The 18029-nt window shown below is 33.8% G+C and overlaps 1 protein-coding gene and 1 pseudogene across 4 annotated transcripts; both read right to left on the bottom strand.

Moving 5' to 3' along the window:
• Positions 1-6703, bottom strand: part of LOC107670192 (secretion-regulating guanine nucleotide exchange factor-like) — a 15937-nt pseudogene extending 9234 nt beyond the window's left edge.
• Positions 6704-7749: 1046 nt separating this feature from the next.
• Positions 7750-17896, bottom strand: LOC107670227 (tryptophan 5-hydroxylase 1-like). 4 transcript variants are annotated; one of them, XM_016462760.1, is made up of 12 exons: positions 17837-17896; positions 17536-17773; positions 11697-11834; positions 11412-11595; positions 11225-11325; positions 11076-11143; positions 10802-10998; positions 10566-10701; positions 9258-9384; positions 8991-9086; positions 8768-8901; positions 7751-8627 (listed from the first exon to the last, which is right to left on the bottom strand). In XM_016462760.1, the coding sequence occupies exons 2-12, from the start codon at positions 17629-17631 to the stop codon at positions 8453-8455; spliced, it is 1452 nt and encodes a 483-aa protein (XP_016318246.1). In that variant the 5' UTR covers positions 17632-17773; positions 17837-17896; the 3' UTR covers positions 7751-8452. The 4 variants fall into 4 exon arrangements, with proteins under 4 accessions (XP_016318247.1, XP_016318246.1, XP_016318245.1 ...); XM_016462761.1 differs by lacking the exons at positions 17536-17773; positions 17837-17896 and adding an exon at positions 14454-14585 and having other exon boundaries at positions 7750-8627; XM_016462759.1 differs by having other exon boundaries at positions 17536-17874.
• Between the last annotated feature and the right edge of the window lie 133 nt (positions 17897-18029).

Here is an 18029-nt window from a genome sequence, read left to right on the forward strand (position 1 = left end):
CTGGGTTAGTCCATATTTGACCCAAAGTTGGGTTGAAACAACCCATCATTTTTTAGAGTGTAGTCTGAGTGACATGTGAAGCAACCAACCAAAAGCACAATCCCCCAAAAATGATCATTATTGTAATGCAAACCATCTCATTCTCATTAAATAATGCAAATAATAAAGTTAATTAAATGTTTTTTTAAATGAATTAAAATAAATAAATATATAAATACTATATATATATATATATATATATATAGTCAAATATATAAACATTTTATATTTAATATAATATCAATATATATATTAATATAATAATTATACATTTTATATTTATATATATATATATATATATTAAACATATGAAAGAAAACATATTGTTTATATATTTAGATATAATATATAGATATAAATATAAAACCCTGACATCCTAATCAGTGCCTACAGCTGTTTATTTAGATACAGTTGCTCCCATCTGCCTTTGATAATGAAGTGCAGGATGAATGTCCCCCAAACCAAACATTGTTGTTTATTTGTCTATGTGGTGTTTTTAATATGCTTTTAGACAAACCATGTGCCAATTTATTTATCAACACCATTGCTGAGTATTTTCTCCTTAAAACTAGTTTCCCAAAGGCAGTCACAGAAACAGCCTTTTTTTTTTCTACGTCACAAAATTGAATAACCAATCGCGTCAAGGGATCCTATCCTTATAGCATATCATTAACTGCTGCAAAGCAGAGGGTCTAGTGAGAAGGCAGCCAGGCTAATCCGGTAAAGTTATATTTTTTCTGTAGATGTTTAGCCAACTGTTAATATTTCCCCCTATTTTCACGATGTCATGTGCTGTTAGCGCTTATTTATTTGTATTTAGAACCGCTAACTTGAATAATAACCCGCGGCAGCAGTGTAAAAATAGCCCGGAGTCATACGCACCTCTCCCGCGTTGACATCCGCAGGTCACACGCATTTGCTCGCGGGCGTGGATTAGAATCACAAACTCGGCTGCATTTGAGTCTTTAAGGCATTTTGAGGACACAACATCGTCAAGTAAGTAAATTTAACAAATGTTTAACGAATGTTACAGTATCCACTGTAGTTGTCCGCTCGTAAAAACAGTTTTATCAGTCATTATCCGTGTACCAACCAGCGCAAACAGATAATGTTACCTCACGAAGTTAGCCATCGGTCTCCTTGCTTACATTGAGCATACCAGCTTATTTCTGGTTCAAACACATGGCTTAATTAAACCAATATTTCCTCTTGCCATTGCCATTGTATCGCGTTTACTACAGTTCAGTACAGTATTTGTCTTACACAAACACATTGCTTCGCTTCAGAAAGCCTTTATTACCCCCCCTCCCCCTCCCCCATTTAATTTGAGTAAAACTAGCATCATATATCATATACACACAGGTATTCACGGCAACCCATCAAAATAAAAGTTAGGTTTAACTTTAAGACAATGTGCCAGAAAAATATTACTACTGAGCAGTAGAATTTAAGTAATACTACTACTACTACTAAAATCACTAAAACTTAATCACACAATATTTCTTCCATGTTTTAATTTTAATAGTAAATTCCCCTTTGTTTGCCAAAAAATAAAGTTTGTTCAATTTTCATTAATTAAAAGATAAATTAAATGAATGTTTTATGCCTTCATTTGATAACCAGAAAAATTTAAATACACAACACCGAATTACTGAAAAAAACAAACAAAAAAAATCACAAGGCTATTGTATGAATAAATTTGAATAAATTAAGCTGTTTTTATGCATTCAAATAATTAGACATGTTAAAACACAGAATTTGGTAACAATTAAACATAAGTTGAGAAACATTTCATAGGGCTCTAAACATGTCAGTTTTGTTAAACTTTTAATAAATTGATGTTAAAATGAATAAGTTTCATGATTTGAATTAATTAGACATGCTTTTCTGATTAATCATTTAATTTAACCATTCAAAAAAAAGAGTCCAGAAAAATTAAAACGGAGAAAAACGAAATTTGGAAAAAAAATAAAACTGATTTCATAGGGCCCTATCACTGTCATTATAAAGCTTGGAAGAGCCATTTTTTAATATAGCTCCAATTGTATTAATCTGAAAGATAAAGTCATACATACACCTAGGATGGTAAATCATGGGGTAATCTTCATTTTTGGGTGAACTATCCCTTTAATTAGCTCATTTAAGTTGTTTAAATATTTTTAATTTGATTTATTTCAGCTTTGTTACAATTAACCTAAAAAAAAAAACGATAACACCACTGCATTTGTCACACAAAGCTATAGTATGACTCTACAAAATCAGAAAAATGAAAGTCACATGAGTTTGGAACGACATGAGGGGGAGTCAATGATAAAAGAAATATTCCTTTAAGCCCCAGGCAATGTCTTTCCGTCAACCACAATTCAGCTCTAAAACGTTATATTCCGTTTGTCACCGACAAATACTACACTTTCTCCCTTCCCTCCCTTTTGAGGTGTTATAGAGGATACCATCCCCTGTACGACCTCATTTCCTCTTATCAACATATACAGAGTGGACGGGTCGCCAGTGGCAGGACATTGTAGCATAAGCAACTTTTGAGGATTAAATATGACATGAGGTCCATCGAACCAAGCAGGGAAGAGTGAAAGTGCAAAACAATGTCACACAAGGAGATCTGACAAATAGAAATACGTTTTGCAAGCCATGTCTGGACCGCTTCTAGACAACATGTCCCTCTCTGCATCAACTTGAACTTGAAAAAAAAAGAAGCAAAAAATAAATGCCAAATGTCTCTTTTCTCTCGCTCACAATATCTGAAGGCTGTTCTTTAATTTTAAGGTTCGGTGATGCACCAAGCATGTAAAACCTGAGATTGTATATAAAATACTGTCTTTGAGTCATTCTCTTCAATATGTATGCCCACAGATGCTGCATTCTCTAAGGTAAGTGATGACCTTCAATTTAAATCAGCGCTGTGTCTCTGGGCAGGATGAGAAAAGCATTGTGGGAATGTACAGAGTATGCTCGCCCCCTGCTGGAAGACAATACATACTGCATTCTCTGACCTTTGGGCAAAGAACATTATTCCAGTGAGTTCTGATGTCATCTTAGCAATAAATGTATTTATGGATAGTTGTGCTCTAAATTCTGATTGGATAAGCTGCGTTCAAAGCCATTGTAATGATATATGTGTACATGTGACCACACATCAGCTGAATTCTGCTTAAATGTATGCCATAAGCATAAAAATACAACTGATGAAGAGTCATTTATGTATGGAAGCCCATTTCCACCACAAAAGAAAAAGTATGTCATAATTGTCGCTTTTTATCTCATACGTATTACTTTTTTTGACTTATCTCATAATTTAAACTTAATTTCATAATAATGATGCAAAATTTCTATCTCAGTTATAGTGTCATAATTCTATAACTAGAACTATAATATATGTCTTTTTGTCTCATAATCATGACTTAGTATGTCATAATTTTGACTATCTCATAATTTCTACTTTTTATCTCATAATAATGACTGTCAAATTTGAAATTTGTATCCCATAATTTTGACTTTTTAATCTCATCATTTCAATTTATCTCATAGTTATGACTGTCATAATTTTGACTTTTTTATCTAATAATTTTACATTTTTTATCTCATAATTTTGACTTTGTATTGCATAATTTTAATTTCATATTTAATATTTACCAAAGCATGATTTTTTTCTTATGTGTTAGAAATGGACTTCCATATTTATGTGATAATTATTTTAATTTATTACATATTAGTGTCTTTTATCATACTGCGTTTATATACATAACACATACCTGTGTTGCTCCAAATAAAGCTTTAACCTCGATGGGGTGGCTTATACTTTGGCCAGAGCTTGTTGCAATGTCATACTCTTTTTCTGTACTCAGATTGGTCTGTCCTAGCTGTCCGTAATTAGCTCTGCCCCATGTAAAGACCCGCCCACTCTCTGTGAATAGATAATATATTGTCAACCGTATCACCAGAAAAAAAGCTTTATGAAAGATTTGTGTGAGACAGTGTGTAGTATCACTCACCTGTTATTGCGACAAGATGCGTCCAGCCGCTGTGAACGTCAATCACTCTCTCACCCTGCAGCAGAGATCGATCCAAAGCCGCAGGAAAAGGCTCTCGCTGACCAGCTGACCATGTTTATTGCTTCCCCAGAGGAACACGTCACCTTTGACTGTAGAAATATGGGATTCAAATGCTTCGGTGAAACTCCAAGATCCTTTGTCTCTATCCTTACCATTCAGAGGTAGAAGACAAAATCAGTTTGAAAAGTACTTTCACCTGTCAAACAAATGCTGTGGGTGGAGCCTGCAACAACCTTCTGTGAGGTCACGTGATCAAACCCTGCAGATGAGAAAGTCAGCACAAGTGCTATAAATAACTACTAAATTAAATACATTTCTTCTCATTTAACAGACATTAATAAGGTAAACCAATAAACAGTAACTCATTTTTATAAGATTACATATATCCTAATATGAGGTTGATTTAGGTTTGAGAACAACTGTGTGTGAGTGTTACCCGGGACAATGCAAGGCTCCTTAGAGGATAGATGTGCAGGAACAGGTTGGGGATTTAACATTCTCTTAGCATGACTCGACAAGCCAGTTCCACATTGATAAACACAACCTGATGCTTTAGACACGCACACATACATACAAAATCATTTAATGTTCAATTATACTATTACAAATACATTATCCAATTATAATATTAGAATTTGTTTTTCTTTTACAATTATATCTGTACTATTTAAAACAATGTATAATATTAAAACTTATTTAAAATGTTAAAAATATATGTTATGTTTAATATGTTAAAGATTTTTTTTTCAATATTTAAAACCAATATACCTATATAATAAATAATACACATAATTAAAGGTAATTTTATTTAAATCATAATAATTATAATAACAATTATGAAACAATAGCAATATAAAATTATTTCATTATTCTTGATATAAAACCTAGATTTATTTTCAATATTTAAAATAAATATACGCATATATATTAAGACATATAATTATTCTAATAAATAAATGATATAAACACTCTTCTATTCTATTCTATTTCACATATTCATATGTAATATGTGTACACGTAATTAAATGTTATTAAAATATTCAATTGTAATATTAAAATAAAATTAATATTAATATCTAATTATAATATTGAATATACAATAGAACATTTTTATATTTGATATATGTTTTCAATATCTAAACAATAACATTCAAATACATTTAATATCCAATTAGAATAATAAATAAAAATAATGTAATATTATTATAATTATACTATCTATCTATAAAATTCTAAAATTATACTGTTAAATGTAAAATTATTTCTTATATTCGATTTAAAAATCTTTATTTTCAATATTCAAAACAAATATACATATATACACCTACAAAGACAAATATTTCAATATTGTGATATTGAAATTATAATTATTTTAATAATTAAATGATACTATTAAATATAAAAGTTCTTATATGTGATATAAAAATCTATATTTACTCTCAATATTTTATAAACACACTAATAATTAGAAAAATGTCATGTTAATTATAAAAATAACCTAAAACAAATTGTATGCATTCTGGTATTTATTTTACTTATTGATATTTAATACCTGTACTTGCTAATGTGTGTCTAAGCCCTGCAGCCACACTAGTTACCGGCTCATTCAGGGTCTGCAAGCAGAACAAAGCATGATATTATTACAAACCTCACACTTACAACTATTATGCAAGAGTCTGATTTATTCTCAGTTCTCACCTTCACGTGTAAAAGTTCTGCTGAGTGTGTTATTCTTGGCGAGACGCCCAGCTGTCCAAACGCATTGGAGCCGCACGCCAAGACCTGACCGTCGTCACCTGACAGACACAGATCAGATATCAGTTGTTCGGCACTGAATTAAACCAGAGGACGTTTCCATAGAGCAAACTCTAAACCAAACCACTCAAAAATAACTGATGTCTGCAAAAGGCTCTCAATAATCTATCACACAGAGTCCAGAATATGAATCTGAAGACCATCACTCACCAGTCAAGATAACAGAGAAGTCCCAACCACAGGACACCTGCTGAACTCTTGTACACCCAGGCAAAGGGCAGAGTTGAAAGGTTATGATGCCCTAACTGACCTTTGTGGTTCTGTCCACACATCAGCAGGTCACCTGATTCTGGGTGGAGAAATGTTGTTGTAATACTTCAACTTGGCCACTAGAGAGCATTGTTTCACAAATGAAAGGTCAACAATTACAGAAACCGTTTCAGCATTATTTCACAAATCCCAACGACGTGCTCTTTCAGAGTGTTTGCACGAATATCTGTTATTTTAGTAGTGTTATAGGCCATCTAACCAGTGATGACAGCCGAATGTCCACCTCCTCCGGTCATACAGCGGATCTGCTCTGCCTGCAGTCCGCCGTCTGCACGCCGCGGCTCGGCTTGATCTTCCGTGTGTCCCTGTCCGAGCTGCCCTGTGAAGCGAAGTCACGGTTTTTGCTTAGCGAGCGTTGTTTTGTGTAATTATTTCAGATTGCTTATATTAATTTATATGTGGACAAATGTGAATCTCGCGTATTAAAAGATTGGACACTATCATTACTGGCAAGTGTGGAAGTTTTGCACCGTGAAAAGTAAATAAAACGTACCCACGTGTACAGTACACATTTTGACAGCTGAGCTCCTTCCATCAGATTTAGGCGCAAATTGATGATATCGCCTTGAAATCATGTAAACGTCACTGATTTCGGAAATATTAGTGGGTAGAGTGGCAATAATACGCATAAACGATTTCAATCCCAAAGTAGGCGGGGGTTAGCAGTCCGGTTTAATTTTTATAATATTTAATTTCTATATATTTATTATATAATTAGAATTTTTTTATTTAAAATTAAATAATTAAAATGTTCAATATTAAATTATATACATATATTATATACATATACCTATTAACTAAGACAAATAACTAAATATTAGGGTGTTTAAATTATAATAATTGTAGTAATTAAATTACAATTATATTAAATATACAATTATTTATATTTGATATAAAAACGAAATTTATTTTCAGTATTACAAAAAAAAGAAATATATATATATATATATGTACTGAAACAAATAATTAAATATTATGATATTTAAATTATAATAAAAATTAAAGATAAAAGTAGAATATAAAAATTTGTATACGTGATATAACATTTATTTTCAGTATTTAAAAAAATACACATAAATACATGACAAATAATTAAATGTCTTAAGAAAATTACGATATTAAATTATAAAAAATATATAATATAAAATGCAATTCTATGCGATTTTAAAATGTAATTTTAATTCTAAAACAAAATGTATACAGCCGTTTGAGATCACAGGATAATGTGTTTAAAAAATCGTTTATAGATACTACTGGAGCCGCATTCCATTTGTTTATCAGGTACCTATCCTTGGATTCATAGAATTACAGGATTAAAAAATGTTACTTTCATACACATATGTGTCCGATAGGATATATGGCAAATAATGAATAAGGCTCAATAGAGATTTAGGCATTTGAGCCAACAAGCGCCCCTCCAGACCATAACTGTTTATACTTTAGAACAAAGAAAAAAAAGAAGAAACGGTATACTACAGGGCATTTACAGTAGAAAAACAAATATTTATTTTATTATAAGCATATCAACTCTTTAATAATAATTTCTAGCAATACATTTCTCTACAGCTTAAACTTCAACTGATAGGCATATTTCGTTCAGAGTTTATAGATACTCTAAGCATTCAATTATTTGTAAAAATATTCTTCCGTGCCCAATGCAGTATTTACATGCATTTTAATAAATACAGATTATTCCAGGTCTTACTCCATGTAGACATCCATTTTAAATAAAGAAACAATAACACATAGCATACACTGTAGGTATAGACTAAATATTTCATAGACTCACAAAGGTACAAAACTGTTTCTGTTTATATACTAAAATATCTATCAGACAGTATCTCTGAATAAATAAACATAAGGTGCCAATTTGAAACAAATTACATAAATGCAAACTGAAACCGCCAATATACTAGCAGACATCAACTTTGCACAGACTAACGGTCACACATGCGTAGCCTGATTTTCACCAAACACATTCACCTTGCATAAATACCACCTTATCAAGTAGAAATCTCACATAAAATACAAGAACTTCACTTGCAAGCATTTAGCACAGCTTTTGTTGAACCATATATTTAATCAAACAAGAGCCAAAGTAATTATATAAACAGACACAAGGACTTGACTTGGTTTGGTGAGTACATACAGCATGACATGTATTGATGCCACACATGATTTGTAGAGTGAAGTACTGTGACAAAACAAGTGCACTGGTAGATGAAGTACATTGATGATTTGCTGTGAAATTTTTTAACTTTTCAGACTCCTAATTGTTTGTTTAGCCTGCTTAGTGCATCTCCAATGATGTCCAACTCATGTCTTAGTTCTTCCACCACGTTGTTGATGCTGATTGTGTCCTTCAGAACGTCTACGCTCTGTGTGTACGGGTTGTAGCGCACTGAGAATGGCCTCTTGATGGTCTTTGCAAACTCCCTAAAAATTAAATTCAGATTTAAATGCAAAATACTCAGATAATATATATGCAGTAAATATTTTTTGCATTTGTTATTATCAATTTTATTCGCATTTAATTCACTGTAAAAATTCAGTTTTGTTTTCTATTGCCCACACACCTCATTTTGACTTTTGCTTCCTCAAAGGTGTCCGAAACAAAGTAGACGTCCTGAAAGGTGGTGATGATACACTCCTGTTTGCATGTCACATTGGGGTCAAAGGGCAAGATCCTGGCATTTCCTGACAGTGCATGCTGGAAGAAAAGGAAATAGACAATCTCTATTTATAAGGTGAAAAACATGCATTGTGCATCATGCAGAGAAAGCTTTTGTGGTTCATTACCTTCAGCTCACTGATGGAGGACAGCAGACCGGCCCCATAAGCTCTCAGTTTCCCTTCCTGCTTACAGAGGCCAAACTCCACAGTGAAGAAATAACACTGAAACATAATATGGAATTGTTAATAAATATGTATTTGTAGCCGAGGCGTCATGCCCATTCAAAGTGAGGGGGCACGTGCCCTCTCAGATTTTTGAGCCAATTTTGTAGTACATTCACATTACAACACCTCTCACCAAAAGGTCAAATCTCAAAGCCTGTCATTACTTACAGTGGCGAGTTTCTGTACAGAGTCATCCGACGCTCCCAGTGACGCGAGACCAATCTCCTGACTGAACTGAGCAAAGCTGGGTTCGGCGAAAAGAGGGACGTGTCCAAGCAGCTCGTGACACGTGTCTCTAAAACAGACAGATGTGTTCACATGACCACCTGCTTAGAGCAACAGTTCCTGTATCAGTACAGATCTTTAATTATTGCTAACAAAGATAAAGTCTGTCGCATATCTACTGTAAAAAAAAAAAAATAAAAATAAAAAAATATATATATATACAGTGGGTACGGAAAGTATTCTTCAGATGAGTCATCGCTAAAATGCAGGTGTTTTCTTCACTCGCTAGCTGACTGAATAGCTCTTTCTGGCGAATTCTCTCATCAGAAACAGCAAAGTGCAACTGTGTGTACGAATCTGTTAGATATTATTTAATTTCATAGTGAAAACAGCTTCAGTGATTTTAATGGGAGTTTTTGAGAGTGCTTGAAACTCAGGCATATTAAAAATATGTTATGGCTTGACACCCATATCTGTTAGTAAACAGACAGGTTTTTATGCAAAGCATTGTTAATATATTACACTATTAGGTTACTTTGACCATCGCCCAATATAGATCAACATAATCTATAAAGGTGAGAATCAAGATATTTCATGATAATTAAGTGAATGCGTTGTCATTAATTACTCACCCTCATGTCATTTCAAACCCGTAAGACCTGGAGCATACGCTGTTTACGTCCAGCTGATACTCTCCAAAATGGCGCTACAGGGTGATGCGGAGGAGACGAATTGTTGAATAAAGTCGTTTTTTTTTTCTTGTGCGCACAAAAATTATTCTCATAGCTTGGTAAAATTACGGTTGAACCCCTGATGTCACATGGATTATTTTACAGATCTCCGTGCTACGTTTCTGGACTTGGGAACATTTCAGCTGTATTGCTGTCTGTGCAGATTCCATCAAAAATATCTTAATTTGTGTTCCGAAGATGAACGAAGGTCTTACAGGTTTGAAACGACAATTTGTGTTCCGAAGATGAACGAAGGTCTTACGGGTTTGAAACGACATGAGGGTGAGTAATTAATGACAGAATATTCATTTTTGGGTGAACTATCCCTTTAATATAAAATAGGAAAAAAAAACATTTTATAAAGTGTGTGTATATATTTAATTTAGATATGATTTTATATATAATATACTTTACTTTTTTTTATTTTTTTTTTATTAGAGTAACAGTCATACCATCATTTATAGGCCCTGCATGTATTCATATCATAAGTTTGCAAATATTTGATTGTTTCTGTACTCACGGCTCAGGTGTGTAGAGCGGGTCTGAGCTGTGTCGGACATACTGAGTGCAGTGAAACACACGGAAGGCCAGACCTGCCAGGAAGTCTCGTGGGGAGAGATACCCAGCCACAGGCCTGATGGTGAAGCCGGTGCGCTCTGAAACAGTTAATAAAACAATGTTATAGAGAAAGTCTATAAATAGTCTATAAATCCTGAACAAACCGACATTTGATGAACTGACGTCCCTTTCTCTCACCTTTGAGGAAGCGCGAGACGTCCTCCAGCTGTGGGATGTTGTCCTCGCGGATGTCACAGTGTTTGATGAGCAAGGGCAGGTTCTTCAAGTACTCGCGGCAGGCGTGTGAGGGGTAGAGTTTATTCAGCTCCCTGAACACCACTCCCCATGTTTTCACCTCCTCCTCTGTAAACTCTATACAGGGAATGGGATCTCCACTGATGGATGAGACAAAACTTAATCAGACTTGTTACTTTTATGTTAAAGTATGTTTAAAACGTTACTAAAAACTCACTGTTTGTAGCTCATAGCCAAGTCTGCAAAATACTTTCTCCTTTTGCGATAGACGTTGTCCTTGAATCCCTGTTGTAACAGAAACAGGACAGTGAGCAACATGATGACATCATACTGATGAGGTAATCGAGATTAAATGTCGCCACTTACTGGATGATCCGCATCCAAGTCCGATCCATACATCAGCACACGGTTCGCACATTTATCCAGATCTGAAATCTTCTTCGGGAACCAGGGCATGTTCTCCATCTCTGCAGAAAAAAAAACCAACAGTCAAATATTGAGAATTTGTAAAGTAATTTCAATAAGTCACATCTATCTGATAATATTCATGTACCGCTTTCTTCAGGCAGACGGTTGTCAGGTGCGTCCATCTCGAGCACGTTCACGTGTTTCCTCAGCAGCTGAATGATCTCGTGCAGCTGCTCGCGGTTGCTGTCGCAGTCTACGAAGATATCGAACTCTGAGTTGCGCCTTTTGGATTTTCTGGACTCGATGTGCACGAGGTTGACGTGGTTTTCCTGTTGATTTATATATGATGGTTAATTTAATCCTTTTTAAATCAAATAAAGGAATATTTAAACGTGCAAGAAAACCCCAACGAAATCAATCTGCCCTTCACCTGGAAAAGTTTTAGTGCCTTGACAAGCCCACCGACTTCATTCTTCAAAGAGAACACAAGAGCAGCCCGGCCCCTCTCTGTAGACGCGGTTTTGTTGTCTTTATTCTCCTCGATCTTTGGAAAAGCAGATTTGTTCATCTGTAAAACACAGGCACAGAACATAAATAAATGTCAGACTTTATAGATTAGGTCAGGTAGAATTGGGTAAAGGTCATCACAATTATTTGTAAAGCTGAAAATGATATAGAGAGGATTTTTTCCCCTTCATTTATCTCTTTACGTGACTTGATGTGTGTACCATCAACAACATCAGCCCTCTTTAAATCCAACCCTACGTCATGTGCTCATGGCTTGTCAATCAGATCATGTGGTAAACAACACTTAATCACTTAAGGCTACACATACAACTTTCTTTTTATTCGTCTAAAGGTTATAAAACAACATTAAAAAATCATAAAAAAATAAATAATAAAAAGTTATATTATTTATAAGTACTTTTTTAATGATCTATCAATCCTATTATATATATATATATATATATATATAATAATAAAAGCAAATAAATATATATATATATATATATATATATATCAGTTTTTATGAATTTATTACAGTCATAGCCATACTATCATAATTTATAGGCCCTGCATGTATTTATATTATTACTTGATATCTTGTCAAAATAAATTCTGTAATTTCTGCTCATTTTTATGAGTTTCAACTCTGTTAGAAGTACAATTTAAAGTGGTCAAAAACTGCAATTAACTTCACTGCAGGATGCCACTTTGATTAGACTATTTTGAGGCAGCAATTAAACTAAAAAAAAAATAATAATAATTTTTTACAGTATGTAGTTTTTAAAGATTTACTAAATATTGGTCACTGATGGTTTCATTTTAAATGAATCTTAAACTACTTCGAACTCCAGTTGCAAACAGGTCATCCGATTAAAGGTGCTGGTTCCTGCGTCAGTTCAGAACCACGGACAGCGACACTCATCATGACCTGCTTAACATAAACGCCAGCAGAGGGACGCTCCACGAGCCCTTTCCCAAGGTTGCAAACGTGGGATTAGGTTCAAGAAATCACACCGATAATTATGATTAGTGATATAAATATATATATGAAGTACATACATCCATACGCATTTAAAAAATATGTTTACATATATTTTTTAATTTAAAAATGGGAATTATTATAGTTTTAAAATATACAACAGTCGTCATGCATTTTCAGAGTCGCCATGATAAAATAAATACAATTTTCTGGTTTTATTTAGAAAGAACATTGTTAACAAAAATTAACAATAGTAATTTTATATACAAATAAAACTAAACAATTTGTGCCTCTTTTCATGGCGTTATGTACATTATTGTTCAACTGATTCAATTCTATTAAGCGGTGCTCTATAAATTTGATATTGTTCATTCAAACAAAAAACATACACAGTCCGCATTTCAGCATTAAGTTAAAAACATCATTTTAAATATAAAAATATTTATTAATAAAAAAAAAAAGTCTAATAATTTACTACAACATGACTAATATAAACATACCATTCAAAAGAGTAGAGTCAGTAAGATTTTTTAAATGTTTTTAATGAAATCTCTTATGCTCACAAAGAATGCATTTATTTGATCAGAAATAAAGTAAAAACAGTAATATTACAAAATATTACAATTTAAAATAACTGTTTTCTATTTTAATATACTTTAAAATGTAATTTATTTGTTTGACACAAAGCTGAATTTTCCTCCAGCAATATCATTCTGATATGCTGCTCAAGAAACATTTCTTATTATTATCAATGTTGAAAAGTTATGCTGGTTAATATTTTTGCGGAAACAGGATTTTCAGGATTCTTTGAAGAATTTTTATTTTGAAGTTGTTGTTTTTTTTTTTTGCAACAATGTAAATGTATTTACTTGCACTTTATTAATTTAATGCATCCTTTCCAAATAAAACTATTAATTACTAAAAACATTTTAAATGCAAATGCAAATGCAATTGAAATGCAGTGCTGAAAAGCCAATAAAATAATTTAGCCTTGTTTTTTTTTACTATATTGCAAACAATTAAACAGTTGCAAAGAGCTTAAATGCAGTGGGGCGTAGAACTGACGTTGGTGAAAGAAGCATGTGAGCCCATTTATGATTATATGGGTCAGGTATATTCCAGACTTAATGTGGAGAAAGTGTGGATAGCTGCGTTTCTTAAGAGGATTCACTTTGATTCCTTGAATGAGTCTTAAAGGTCTGTCTGAAGTCAGTCTCAGGATTCCACTTAGGGAGATCTTGGCCTACAGGATGTTTTCCTTCTTTTCGTCCCACTTCAGTGTGATGTGAGCCTTGTCCCACATTCAGGGTTCACGGTTAAATTACAGTAAAAGCATTAAATGTTTAATTTAATAAATATAATAGCTTTTGCATCCAAAATATACTGACTATGAGAGAATGACCATCATCTTCTTCACCAGTAAATGCCAAAAAATCTTTAATAATCTTTAATCTTTAAAAATCTTTAATAATCTTTCAACAAATAATTAGCATGAAATAGTATTAAATAAATAAATACATAAATAAATAATAAATTAATTATAATAAAATTAATAATCTTCAAATTCATTACATTAAACATGCGTTGTTTTTATTTAATATTAAGTCATATAGAAATTATTCATTAATAATTTCATTTCATTTACAAACTACAAAATATTCGCTTTAACTGACCCTCAAACAAAGCTTGTCGTCTACTGGCCATGTTTCTTTTATCGCGCATGTGGGAGAGTAATCGTCCCTGTCCTCGTCTTCCCCACAGCAGGATTCCCGACAGCATTAGTGAATTGACCGTGGCAAGGTTCAGAGTACTGCAATTCACTGTCTCGGTTTAACATAGACGGGCCAGTGTCTGTCGTCTTAAAACAATCTCATTTGGAGAGCGAGGAAGCCTATTATTAGCGCCCTCTTGTTTGGATTAGGCTGCAATTAATCACTCCTCCACGCACATCTCTGTTAAGTGTACTTAATTTGATGCACCTTTAGATTTGGTGCGAGGAAGATTGGAACACCTTATTGCTAACGGTGTCAAGCATGGATGTGTTACGCGTAAAACTGAATGGAGAGCTTTTATGCACTTGGACAGCAGTGCACCACAGCATCTGTCAACTTCAGTTTCCTCCACATTTGTCATTTCAGAAATCTATGCTTCCTGGAAATCTACATTTGGCATTATAAACCTTATAACATCGTTCTTGTTTTTTTTTTTTTTTGCATAGAAAATCTTTCTCTAATTAAAAGTAATCAAAGGCTGATGAGTAAAAAGCCTGGCTATTTTCATGAAGTTAAAAACATCATTTTAAATATAAAAATATTTATTAATAAAAAAAAAAAGTCTAATAATTTACTACAACATGACTAATATAAACATACCATTCAAAAGAGTAGAGTCAGTAAGATTTTTTAAATGTTTTTAATGAAATCTCTTATGCTCACAAAGAATGCATTTATTTGATCAGAAATAAAGTAAAAACAGTAATATTACAAAATATTACAATTTAAAATAACTGTTTTCTATTTTAATATACTTTAAAATGTAATTTATTTGTTTGACACAAAGCTGAATTTTCCTCCAGCAATATCATTCTGATATGCTGCTCAAGAAACATTTCTTATTATTATCAATGTTGAAAAGTTATGCTGGTTAATATTTTTGCGGAAACAGGATTTTCAGGATTCTTTGAAGAATTTTTATTTTGAAGTTGTTGTTTTTTTTTTTTGCAACAATGTAAATGTATTTACTTGCACTTTATTAATTTAATGCATCCTTTCCAAATAAAACTATTAATTACTAAAAACATTTTAAATGCAAATGCAAATGCAATTGAAATGCAGTGCTGAAAAGCCAATAAAATAATTTAGCCTTGTTTTTTTTTACTATATTGCAAACAATTAAACAGTTGCAAAGAGCTTAAATGCAGTGGGGCGTAGAACTGACGTTGGTGAAAGAAGCATGTGAGCCCATTTATGATTATATGGGTCAGGTATATTCCAGACTTAATGTGGAGAAAGTGTGGATAGCTGCGTTTCTTAAGAGGATTCACTTTGATTCCTTGAATGAGTCTTAAAGGTCTGTCTGAAGTCAGTCTCAGGATTCCACTTAGGGAGATCTTGGCCTACAGGATGTTTTCCTTCTTTTCGTCCCACTTCAGTGTGATGTGAGCCTTGTCCCACATTCAGGGTTCACGGTTAAATTACAGTAAAAGCCCTCAAGAGGATGATCTCTCCGTCTGGGCACCCCTGAAGCGTTAGATTGAGGCGTCTTAGGCCAGCAGATTTCATTAAAGGGGTCATATGATGCGATTTCAATTTTTCCTTTCTCTTTGGAGTGTTACAAGCTCTTGGTGCATAAAGAAGATCTGTAAAGTTGCAAAGACTAAAGTCTCAAATCCAAAGAGAAATTCTTTATAAAAGTTAAGACTTGTCCATGCCCTCCTAAAACACCTTGTTTAAACACACCCCCACATCTACGTCACTGTGTGGGACGATTTGCATAACGCTGCCGAAATGTTCAAGCAAAGAAAGAAGGTGTAACTTTGATTCTCGCTGTTGTTGTTGCCGCCGCCATGTTGTGGAGATGCTGTGTGTTTCGTTGTAAAAGCGAAACTACTTTGTTTGGCCTTCCAAAAGAGGACGATATCCGCTTCTTCATGCCTAGAGCTGATCCGTGCTGGTCGCTACTTGGACAGCAGTGCACCACAGCATCTGTCAACTTCAGTTTCCTCCACATTTGTCATTTCAGAAATCTATGCTTCCTGGAAATCTACATTTGGCATTATAAACCTTATAACATCGTTCTTGTTTTTTTTTTTTTTTGCATAGAAACTCTAGTTTTATTTGTGACTCCATCTGTTGAAAGCTTAAATTCTCTCCTGAGTAATTATAAAAGATAATATAATTATAAAATGTATGCAAAACGACCAAATGAGTTAAAAAAAAGTTTGTCTTTTAAAATGATGGAGAAAAAGCACTTACCTCATTGTTAAGTTGCTTCTCTTCCAATGTCAGACCAAGGTTCATGGAGTCAAAAGATCTTCCTCTGCGCGGCCCCTCGCTTTTAGTTGAGTACATGCTGATGTTTCTTATTATTAAAATGAGTTTGTCAGTCTTTTAGCAGTATGTGCTACAGTTGTTGTAATGCAATGAGACTGTGCGCTTTGCTATTTATGAGGTTCTGAAGAGGGGGAGGAGGGGTGGCGAGTTAATCTTCCTCCTGACAGCAAATGGAAAATGAGCAGCTTCTCACGTCATGGGGATATTCATATGAGAGACATACCTTTTCATATTCTCTTTGACGTTCTGCACACAAAAAGATCTGTGTGTGAGGAGAGCCATGTCACTGGCAGGAGTTAGGAACAAGTTAAGACTTGTCCATGCCCTCCTAAAACACCTTGTTTAAACACACCCCCACATCTACGTCACTGTGTGGGACGATTTGCATAACGCTGCCGAAATGTTCAAGCAAAGAAAGAAGGTGTAACTTTGATTCTCGCTGTTGTTGTTGCCGCCGCCATGTTGTGGAGATGCTGTGTGTTTCGTTGTAAAAGCGAAACTACTTTGTTTGGCCTTCCAAAAGAGGACGATATCAGCTTCGTCATGCCTCGTTCTTGTTTTTTTTTTTTTTTGCATAGAAACTCTAGTTTTATTTGTGACTCCATCTGTTGAAAGCTTAAATTCTCTCCTGAGTAATTATAAAAGATAATATAATTATAAAATGTATGCAAAACGACCAAATGAGTTAAAAAAAAGTTTGTCTTTTAAAATGATGGAGAAAAAGCACTTACCTCATTGTTAAGTTGCTTCTCTTCCAATGTCAGACCAAGGTTTATGGAGTCAAAAGATCTTCCTCTGCGCGGTCCCTCGCTTTTAGTTGAGTACATGCTGATGTTTCTTATTATATCAACGAGTTTGTCAGTCTTTTAACTGGATGTGCTACAATTGTTGTAATACAACGAGACTGTGCGCTTTGCTATTTATGAGGCTCTGAAGAGGGGGAGGAGGGGTGGCGAGTTAATCTTCCTCCTGGCAGCAAATGGAAAATGAGCAGCTTCTCACGTCATGTGGATATTCATATGAGAGACATACCTTTTCATATTCTCTTTGACGTTCTGCACACAAAAAGATCTGTGTGTGAGGAGAGCCATGTCACTGGCAGGAGTTAGGAACAAAAACGTACACAGTACACCAAAAAGTCTTTCCTGAAATCTCTCTTATCGGTCTGCACATGAAAAATCATTTAATATTATAAGAGCACAAGCCAGTCATTTTACAGGTGCGC

Source organism: Sinocyclocheilus anshuiensis, unplaced genomic scaffold, assembly GCF_001515605.1.
Source record: "Sinocyclocheilus anshuiensis isolate Anshui unplaced genomic scaffold, SAMN03320099.WGS_v1.1 scaffold624, whole genome shotgun sequence".
Lineage (NCBI taxonomy): Eukaryota > Metazoa > Chordata > Actinopteri > Cypriniformes > Cyprinidae > Sinocyclocheilus > Sinocyclocheilus anshuiensis.